We start from the raw sequence: 9,399 nt of genomic DNA on the forward strand, positions 1-9,399 counted from the left end.
GGCTTGTTTCTCTAAAGTTGCTTGTAAATATTGGTAGTTACTAGTTGCGAGTTGCATTTTTTTCCCCGCTTCTTTTTGTCTTGTTTAAAACAAGCCCAAGAGAAGCGGGGGGAAAAGAACAAAAAAGAAAAAAACAAGCAGCCAGGTCCATGAGAACAACTTGTTTTCATTGACCTGGCTGCTTGTTCCTCTCTCACAATCTGGCACCAGTGATGAAGACTTGGCCTGGCTGCCATATTGAGGCGGTGATACAGCGAGTTTACAGTTGATTTTAGTTGTGCTGACTGACTGACAGCAACGATGTTTTCCACACAACAAGCTTTCGGAAACAATGGGAAAATGAAATATTATCACAATACAGGACCGGTAGAACATCGGTTCTCTCCGTACACATTCAATGGAGGGTAAGAAAGAAAGGCAACGGTTTAGTTACGAACATTACTGTCCAACTTCTGTTAGCCAGCCCCGGTTAGCTATAACGCTACATAGTCTAATAGGTACCTTGTCCTTAACATAATGTTAGCTGGTTCTAATCAAAGTCTAAATTAAGGACAAGTATATTAATATTGTGAGTGTTATCTATATACATGGGAAAAAACACGTTTGTGAAATTGATAGCTAGACTTTACTTAATGACTGAAGTCCGTTTTGGTTAGCCAACGAGGTGGCTAGCGTGTGCAGCTGTGTTCATTGCACGAAACAAAATCAGTGGTTCTCAAAGCAAACCTTTTTAATTTCAAAGATCTCAGTCCGTATCCCTTAGCTCTGATCCATAGCCCTAATGCTAATTCTACCCTAATGCAAGGCAGAATTAGCGTTAGGGCTATGGGCCAGAGCTACATATTCCCGAGAGTGTACACATGGGTCAATTTGGTTCCATTATATTTGTACAGCCAGTGTTACATTTAACTATGTAAAGTGCAAGTAACTGGGGTTACACATGGGTCAATTTGGAAACCTGAGAGTCCATGAACCCCACTTTGAGAAGTGGCTTTCTATACTTGTGTACTTGCATTATACTACTATATATTTACTGTGATGAAGTAATTGATCTGATGATGTGGGTTGTGTTTTTCAGGACTGTACTGGCTGTTGCTGGAGAAGACTTTGCCATTGTTGCTTCAGACACTCGTCTAAGTGAAGGCTATTCAATTCACACCCGTGATTCTCCAAAATGCTATAAGTTGTAAGTGGGCACTGACTGGGCACCATAATTATAATCCATTAGCGGTGCAAGCTCAATGAATGACAATTGACCGAATCATGACATCGTGCCACACAACCACAAACGTTTATCCGGATAGCTAAACACCTACTGTACAGCATTGCATTTTTTTGGAAGAAAAACAGGACTTGCGTGATATTGTTATTGACTATTAGAAATACATGATGATGTTCTATATCCACAGGTTGACACAAGATTCAGACTTTATTAGCCACATAGGAATTTGTTTCAATTTGTGTCTGCATTAAATTATTTTCTCACACATAACAGATAAATACGAACAACACAAAGACAACACTGTGCAAGGAAGATAAATATAAAGTGCAGAGTTATAGTTCATAGTGCATCATTTTGCTGGTGACACTAAGGGGCGCGGGAGGGAGGGAAGCCAGAGTCATGTCTTTCGCTGTTACTCAAGTGACTACTGGACAATCACAGCGCACCTTTTCTGGGAATTATGTTACGCACGCAGAAGCTTGACAACTACAAGCTTCCACTCATGCTTCTGCTATGCTTCGCAATAAATCGCTGGAAAATGTACCTTCAATTTTGACACGTGCCTCAGAGCCGGAAGAAGCGGCTACATTTTTGTCTATGTCATCAATGTCCTGTAGTCGTGCAGGGACTTGAGGGAGGGCAGGGGACGGCCAATTAAATTACCCTCTCTGCAGAGCGTATCAGATAATAGCTAATGTTCTGAACTTTTTGAGTGGTGTAAACCACTCCTACGACTGGCTTTGTTAGTTTACGTGTCTGTCTGTGCTCAAAAAATTAGCATGGTTGCTACGGTCACCCAGTTCACACGGTGTGATTTCATTACGTCAGACATTACGTCAGACCACAGCTGATCAGTCTATATAAGACCTTACACCACTCAGTTCACACGGGTGTGATTTTTATTATATGTTTTGAAAATGTTCATAGACATTCTACCTGGAATTACCCATTTGTATACAAAACATTCTGAACTTAATAAAGAACAGGCTTTAACATGGCTAGGCAGCTCAAAACAGTTCTGATCTTTCAGAATTCTAATTAGAATCTCACATTTATGCAAATTTCTGCAGCATATAATCTGATTACACAGTCATTTTTACATAAATGCAGTATTCTTTGTTCAGATTGGTTTTCCTTGTGCTTTTCCACATTAGTAATATACAGACTCACGACTCATGAGTAGTATTCTGCATGTGTTACGAGTCACGACCCAGGCTAGGGACACACAGGGAAGGAAGCCAATGCAGAGCAATACCACTGTGTTACCACTGACTAATGAAGGCTCTGTTCCATACTGGTCAAACAGAGTCGGGGTGCTGCTATTGTGCAATGTGCATGTTGGCTCACTGGTGACACTTGAGTGGGTACTAAATGGCCCCGTAGGCGTGTGTAACGGAGTGTACAAATGGAACCTTAGTTAGTTAGGGTTTTGGGTAGGGTGTCGGTCTAATGACAGTCGGACCAATAGTATGTTGGGAATAAAGCCTGTACCCTCTCTGACTCCCAGATGTCCCAGAGAACATTTGGAAGAGTATGTTATCCTGCCAACCCTCTGCACTTCCTCCTCCTACAGGACAGACACTACTGTGATTGGCTGCAGCGGCTTCCATGGCGACTGCCTGACCCTGACAAAGATCATCGACGCCAGGCTAAAGGTGAGCATAGTCGGTATAGTTTTGAATGAAAATCAACCAGTAGGTTACTTATCAAGACCATGCAATACTGGCTGAGATTAGGACGCGCTGAGACGTCCGACGTGGTGTTGGTCATGCTGTCCGACTATTACTAACCCTAACCTCAGTCTTAACCCGTCATGCAAGTCCCCTAACCTCATATCAGTCTTAAAGGACCACTCCACCACTTTTCAACTTCTCTTCCTATAATTGGTCCTCATGATAAAATATCGCAATTTTTTTCTACTCAATCTGTGTCTCATAGGAGGGCTGTGGGCAGTTCAGAAACCTGTCCACCAGTGACATCATTGATGGGGATTCCAAGCCAATAGAAACTACAGGCTTTCTTTTCCTGAAAAGTTGCAATGCAAAAATGGAAGCCATCGTTCTCACGATAATAAAAATCTAAATATATTTTAAAACAAATCTTGATTAAAAACAAATCTGCCTAACGATGATGTCACTGGCCCACAGCCCTCCTATGAGACACAGACTGAGTAGGGAAAAAAAATGGTGGTGTTTTATCATGAACATTAGTGAGGACCAATTATATGAAGAGATGTTGAAAAGTGGTGAAGTGGTCCTTTAACCGGCCACGTAAGTCAGTTTCACAATGTTTTTGCTTCGGCGAAACACTTAATTTTTTCCTAATCACAGCCAGTAGGCGCTTATTCTCCATTGCATGGTCTTGTTGAGTAACCTACTCACTGGTTGATAACATTCAAAGTGGGTGCTCTTTCACAATGTTAGTCCATAGACTTGGCTGGCAAACGATTTACGCCCTAAAGTGCTCTAAACAAAACATCTATTCAAATGTATATAGATTGTGTATCTGGTTTCTGCCTCATCTCCAAGCTGTACAAGCCATGTAGAGAGGCATGAGAAATCATGAGCACCCCATCATGCTCGCAATGTATTTAAAATGTATTTATTGGTGTCCGGCTGTAGTTTTATGTACCACACATGACCAAATTATTTCGAATGGACCGACCAAAAGTGAAATGTTTCCTGTCTGCCATTGTCAGATGTACAAGCACTCGAACAACAAGATGATGACCAGTAATGCCATAGCAGCCATGCTGTCCACCATCCTGTATGGCAGGAGGTTCTTCCCTTACTATGTGTACAACATCATTGGAGGACTGGATGAGGAGGGTAAGTCCATTGGTAGTGCTAAACATATAGGCTGGTTGCCTATATGTTGGTTGCTTATCTCCCTTGGTTGAAGCTGGCCCTCGCTATGTTATGTCTGACATGGGAGATCTGAATGGGAAGGGTCTGTAGCTGAGTATCAACAACACTCACTTCATGAAGTATTTGAAGTACAGAAGGTTATATTTTAGCTTCACTGTGTTTGCTGTGAAGCAGGTCATATTATATTGCTTGCTAGCTAGACTAGGACATGATGCACAACTGCTCGCCCTGTAAGCTGATGTTTGAGTTGAGGTTTTTTTATTGAGTTTTTGCGCTGAATAGTGTTGAATAGACACATTTGGGAATAAGACCGTCACACGTTTGGTATTAAACTATGCAGTGGGCTTTCATTGAATCATTCATATTATGTGTTTGTCTGACAGGCAAGGGAGCTGTCTATAGCTTTGACCCAGTGGGCTCCTACCAGAGAGACACCTACAAGGCGGGAGGATCAGCCAGTGCTATGCTGCAGCCACTACTAGACAACCAGGTAAATATGCATTCTCACACATCCAATATTGTTCACTAATCACTGTTACTGAAATTATCAAATATCCCCATTAATAAACATTAACACCCTGCTGCAGTTATGACATTTCATAACAGCATAACGTCAAAATATTGCTTGTACTTTTGCTTCTGTGTTCCATGGTATTAAACACTCCATCTCCCTGTGCCTCTCGTCCGCCTCCAGATTGGTTTTAAGAATATGGAGGGTGTACAGCACGTTCCCCTGACTCAGGAGAAGGCAACTCGACTGGTCAAAGATGTGTTCATTTCAGCCGCAGAGAGAGACGTCTACACTGGAGATGCTCTTAGGCTATGTGTCGTCACCAAGGAAGGCATCAAGGAAGAAACTTTCTCATTGAGGAAGGATTGAGGAGGGAAAGACTCATGTCCATTCTTTCTCCTTTTTGCCCAGGTTTACTCACCTATTCCTTTTCTCACTGTCCTGGCATTGTGTAGGTTTTGGCTCTGTCTGGATTTTTCATTATTTTGTGGAAGAATAATTAATCTCCTGTTCTTTTTACATTGTTATTAAAGAATAAAAGTTGCTGGAATGTTCTTTTTACATTATTTATTGCTCAAGGTGTGCACACCTTACACACACATACACTGTATAGTGTATACACAGACCACCTACCACTTTAAAAGGCAATTCAGATAAGTTTCATGTAAGGCCTGTACGCACTACACAATTTTAATGATTATACTAGGAGGAAGATTTCTTTCAAAAAATCACACCTGTGTGAACTGAGTGGTGTAAGGTCTTATATAGACTGATCAGCTGTGGTCTGACAAAATGTCTGACGTAATGAAATCACACCCGGGTGAACTGGGTGACCATAGCAACCATGCTCATTTTTTGAGCACAGACAGACTAACAAAGCCAGTTGTAGGAGTGGTTTACACCACTCAAAAATACAGGAAATTGTATGTGGACACATCTTTAAGTATGCCTGGTTATGACACTAAAATGGTGTTATTTCGATTGGGCCTTTTGACTCACTTTCAGCTTTCAGGAAGAAACCAAAAATACACAGGGAAGACATTTAACCACACCTGGTGTTCTATTACAGTAATGTTAACTAGATTAGTATACCAGCACTCACGGAGTCCTTTAAGGCACTTTATTGTTTCATTTTTAACAGGGAAAGGTAAGCTGCAAGCAGCAACACAACGTTGTGGGTCTATGTCTTAAAGTGTTCGTAGAAAGAAATCACGCGTATCCCCCCTAGGAAGCTGCTTCTAATAAAAACCCTAAACAAACCCACTTTGGCCCCTGTGGGTGGGATGGTCAAAGTCGATCAAATATTTTAATTTCCCATTATACTGATTTTTGTATATGTCTATTTTATGCCCAGAAAGTAAATTTTTATATTGTTACAATCTGAAAGTGTTTGGTCCATTCATAGACTTGGAGCAACCACATTTTAAACGTTTTAATTGCCTAAAACATAATCTTACTATTTTCAGGAGGAAATATTTTTAGAGCCCTTGCAAAGTTTTAAAGCAAAAGGTGTTTTAAAATAGGTTGATGCCCCTGTTTCTGAGGCCCAATCCTAGCATTTGAGGCCCAATCCTAGCAATTAATTGAATTGAATGGGGTGTTGTGCTAATTCGCTTATTTCCATCGCTCAAAAATCATTTTTTGTATATATCCTCTCTTCATAATGTATATAGTATCCCTACTTATTTCGATGGAAGTAAGTGAATTAGCACAAAAACCCAACCCCCATTGAGGGCTTATGGTAGGGGAAATAGCCAATAATGCACTTTTGCACAAAATAACACCTGGACCTCTTTGGTGGGGACGTAACAACTACAAATAAAGGTAAGAAAGCCTTCTAGCAGCATGGAATTCTCCTTTAACCACTAAAGGATATCCCTGTAGCTTGGGGGAGATACTTTTAAGTCATATGTGTGTGTAGCAGTGGCTCACAACATCAGCCTGATGTTGTGAGCCACACAGCTTGGTGTGCAAACTGCAGGGTGAATTTGAGTATTTAAGTACTAAAGAATATAAACTACAACCTTCATCCCCACAGCAAATGAAACATCCACGTTTTGATGCATTTGGCTGCCCTTTGGTTTACAATTTTAGTATGGAGATTAGGTGTAACATTTTACAAAATTAATGCATTAAAAAGACTGCTCCACTTGTCACTGCCCTAGGTGGGCATGGTTGAATGTTTTTTTTTCTTCCACCCTCTTACATGAGTAATACAGTTTATATACAATTTATATACAATTTAAGTCTTTTCAGGGATTTAATTCCTCCTGTTCAATAAATCTATTGCTGCTGGGTAACACATGTTCTCTATTATTGAAGTAATGCTGTTCAGAGTTGAAAGCTTCATAAAAGTGTTCATTTGACAAGAATTAGCCTCTTTTAATTGTTTTTAATGGATTCAAATTCTGTGTTTGCACAGTAATGTTTACAGATTGGAAATTCTATATTTTAGAGTTGCTTAATTATTATGAAGATAGTTCAGATAGTTTTTGGTATCTAAGTTGTGAAGTATGTGAACCATAACCACACAAGATCACCGTAAATAAGTAGTAGTGACTACTGGCAGTGGCTCTGATATTTCCTGCTGAACATCAAGAGGAAGAACAAGAAATACACATCTACATCATGATAAAATTAGGTCATTTTTCATTTCCTTTTATTAAATGTAATCTAATCTAAATCTTTGAAAACCTTACAAATGAAAAAAAGACATACATCTTTTCACAGACACACACAGGTGTTTCCTTAGGCATAGTACTGGAGGTTAGCCTTCTTTTTAGCTTGGACTTCCAGGATGCCCTCCATGTAATCCTCGTGGTTCAGCTCTGTAGCGCCACGACGCAGCGCTATCATTCCAGCCTCAACACAGACGGCTTTGCACTGTGCGCCGTTGAAGTCGTCGGTGCAGCGGGCCAGCTCCTCGTAGTTGACATCGGGGCTGACGTTCATCTTGCGCGAGTGAATCTGCATGATCCGAGCCCTGGCCTCCTCGTTCGGCATGGGGAACTCAATCTTCCTGTCTAGACGTCCAGAGCGGAGCAGCGCCGGGTCCAGGATGTCCACTCTATTGGTGGCAGCAATCACCTAGTAGAAACACATGGGTTACAGTGCCAAGATTAGCAAAGTCACTTGTCCACTCCTGTACAATACACGTTGTACTATCAGAAGACATAATGATGGTTAATGTTAGCCCTGGTCCAGTGCATCAGCGAGACTGACGCTGACGCACTGGACCAGGGCTAGGTTAATTAATGTGTACTATCAGAAGACAAAATTATGGTTAAGTTAATGTACATTTGGTTTGGGAAGTCCTGGTGAATTCTTGTGATTTGGACCCCACGTTTGTTCATATTATATTATGATATTTTGACATAAAATATCACCCATTTTCATTGTTTCTATTTGATACTTCAAATGATGGGAGCTTGTACTAAAGATTATCATACATTTTTACCTGTAAACCTGTGATGATGTGAAAAGTTTAATGTGAAATGTGAGAAACTGGGAGTCATTACCTTGACCTGCATGTTGGGCTGAAATCCATCCAGCTGGTTAAGAAGCTCCAACATGGTTCTCTGGACCTCTCTGTCACCCGCCTTCTCGCTGTCAAAGCGCTTGGTTCCGATAGCATCAAGTTCATCAATGAAGATGATAGATGGGGCCTTCTCTTTGGCTAGGGCGAAGGCATCTCTCACCAGCTTGGCACCATCTCCAATAAACATCTGGACAAGTTGGGGACCTGCAAGCTTCAGGAACGTGGCCTTGGTTTGAGCAGCACAAGCCCTGGCGAGCAGAGTCTTGCCTGTTCCCGGGGGGCCATACATCAAGACTCCTTTGGGAGGCTGAATCCCCAAGTTCTCGAACTTCTCCTTGTGGTTCATGGGAAGCACGATGGCTTCCACCAGCTCCTGTATCTGTTTGTCCAGCCCGCCTATGTCGCTGTACTGCTCCGTGGGACGTTCGTCCACCTCCATGGCCTTGACCCTGGAGTCATACTCGGTGGGCAAAGTCTCCAGGATCAGATAGGAGTCTTTGTTGACACCCACCAGGTCTCCGGGCTTCAGCTTCTCGGCGTCGACCAGGCCGATCACGGGTAGGAAGTAGGTCTGTCTGGTGGAGGTCTTGATCACGGCGCACTTGCCTTTCCTCTGGGAGTCCAGGTCGATGTTCGCCCCGTCCTCTTCTTGGTCGTTTGGGTCCACGTCCAGCAGCTCGATGACGTTGGACACCAGGTAAGGCAGGGTTTTGTTCACTTTGATCTTCTCGGTGTTTTCCTTGATCTTGTCTTTCATGGCCTGGAGTTCGTGGGTGACTCTCAGAACCTCGCTCTTCATGATCTTTATCTCGCTGTCCAGGAGTCTAGTGCGCTGCACTATCTCCTCCGTGGACATTTTCAACACTTCTTCTCCAATTCCATCCTCCACTTCGTCCCAAACTGACTTATCACTCAGCGACGCCATGTTTTCTGCTGCTTCTGCTTTGTAATGCTGCGAACTTTGACCGAACGGAAGCGAAAGCTACTTCAGCCCGTTTCCCGCCGGATGTCGCACTTCAACAAGGACTAGTCAGTGACGTCACGATATGTAGCGGATGCCTCACACCTAAACCTGAAATTCTGAGATAATTTTGTCACATTTTATTTTTGAATGCATTGCCATTAAAGTCCCCCCCGCCTTTCCCCCCCACAATGTACACGTTTCCCCCCTGATCATGTAAACAACAAGTCTTTAATAGTGCTTTTAATGGTTTTATGATCCTCTTAGCAGTTTTTGTATTGACTTGTGCTTTTGTTATAT

General features: G+C 42.1%; 3 protein-coding genes across 3 annotated transcripts in view; 2 read left to right on the plus strand and 1 right to left on the minus strand.

Moving 5' to 3' along the window:
• hipk3b (homeodomain interacting protein kinase 3b) overlaps window positions 1–9,399 on the plus strand; it is a 307,389-nt gene that overhangs the window by 276,897 nt on the left and 21,093 nt on the right. The window lies entirely within an intron of this gene.
• On the plus strand, window positions 201–5,144 carry psmb1 (proteasome 20S subunit beta 1). Its single transcript, XM_079497605.1, has 6 exons — window positions 201–404; window positions 1,079–1,186; window positions 2,796–2,877; window positions 3,921–4,050; window positions 4,473–4,579; window positions 4,784–5,144. Exons 1-6 carry the CDS (start codon window positions 301–303, stop codon window positions 4,967–4,969), a joined length of 717 nt encoding a protein of 238 aa, XP_079353731.1. The 5' UTR covers window positions 201–300; the 3' UTR covers window positions 4,970–5,144.
• LOC306920744 (26S proteasome regulatory subunit 6A-B) lies at window positions 7,236–9,160 on the minus strand. The gene is made up of 2 exons (XM_079497598.1): window positions 8,119–9,160; window positions 7,236–7,687 (listed from the first exon to the last, which is right to left on the minus strand). Exons 1-2 carry the CDS (start codon window positions 9,061–9,063, stop codon window positions 7,349–7,351), a joined length of 1,284 nt encoding a protein of 427 aa, XP_079353724.1. The 5' UTR covers window positions 9,064–9,160; the 3' UTR covers window positions 7,236–7,348.

The sequence above is a fragment of the Electrona antarctica genome, assembly GCF_951216825.1.
Source record: "Electrona antarctica genome assembly, chromosome: 3".
Classification (NCBI taxonomy): Eukaryota; Metazoa; Chordata; class Actinopteri; order Myctophiformes; family Myctophidae; genus Electrona; species Electrona antarctica.

Bases quoted from the DNA above. Each gene is read 5' to 3' on its own strand.
- psmb1 (XM_079497605.1), top strand. From the start codon at position 301: ATGTTTTCCACACAACAAGCTTTCGGAAACAATGGGAAAATGAAATAT. The intron at 1,187-2,795 runs GTAAGTGGGCAC...CTCCTCCTACAG, and splicing joins TCTCCAAAATGCTATAAGTT to GACAGACACTACTGTGATTG. The intron at 4,580-4,783 runs GTAAATATGCAT...GTCCGCCTCCAG, and splicing joins AGCCACTACTAGACAACCAG to ATTGGTTTTAAGAATATGGA.
- LOC306920744 (XM_079497598.1), bottom strand. From the start codon at position 9,063: ATGGCGTCGCTGAGTGATAAGTCAGTTTGGGACGAAGTGGAGGATGGA. The intron at 7,688-8,118 runs GTAATGACTCCC...TGTTTCTACTAG, and splicing joins AGCCCAACATGCAGGTCAAG to GTGATTGCTGCCACCAATAG.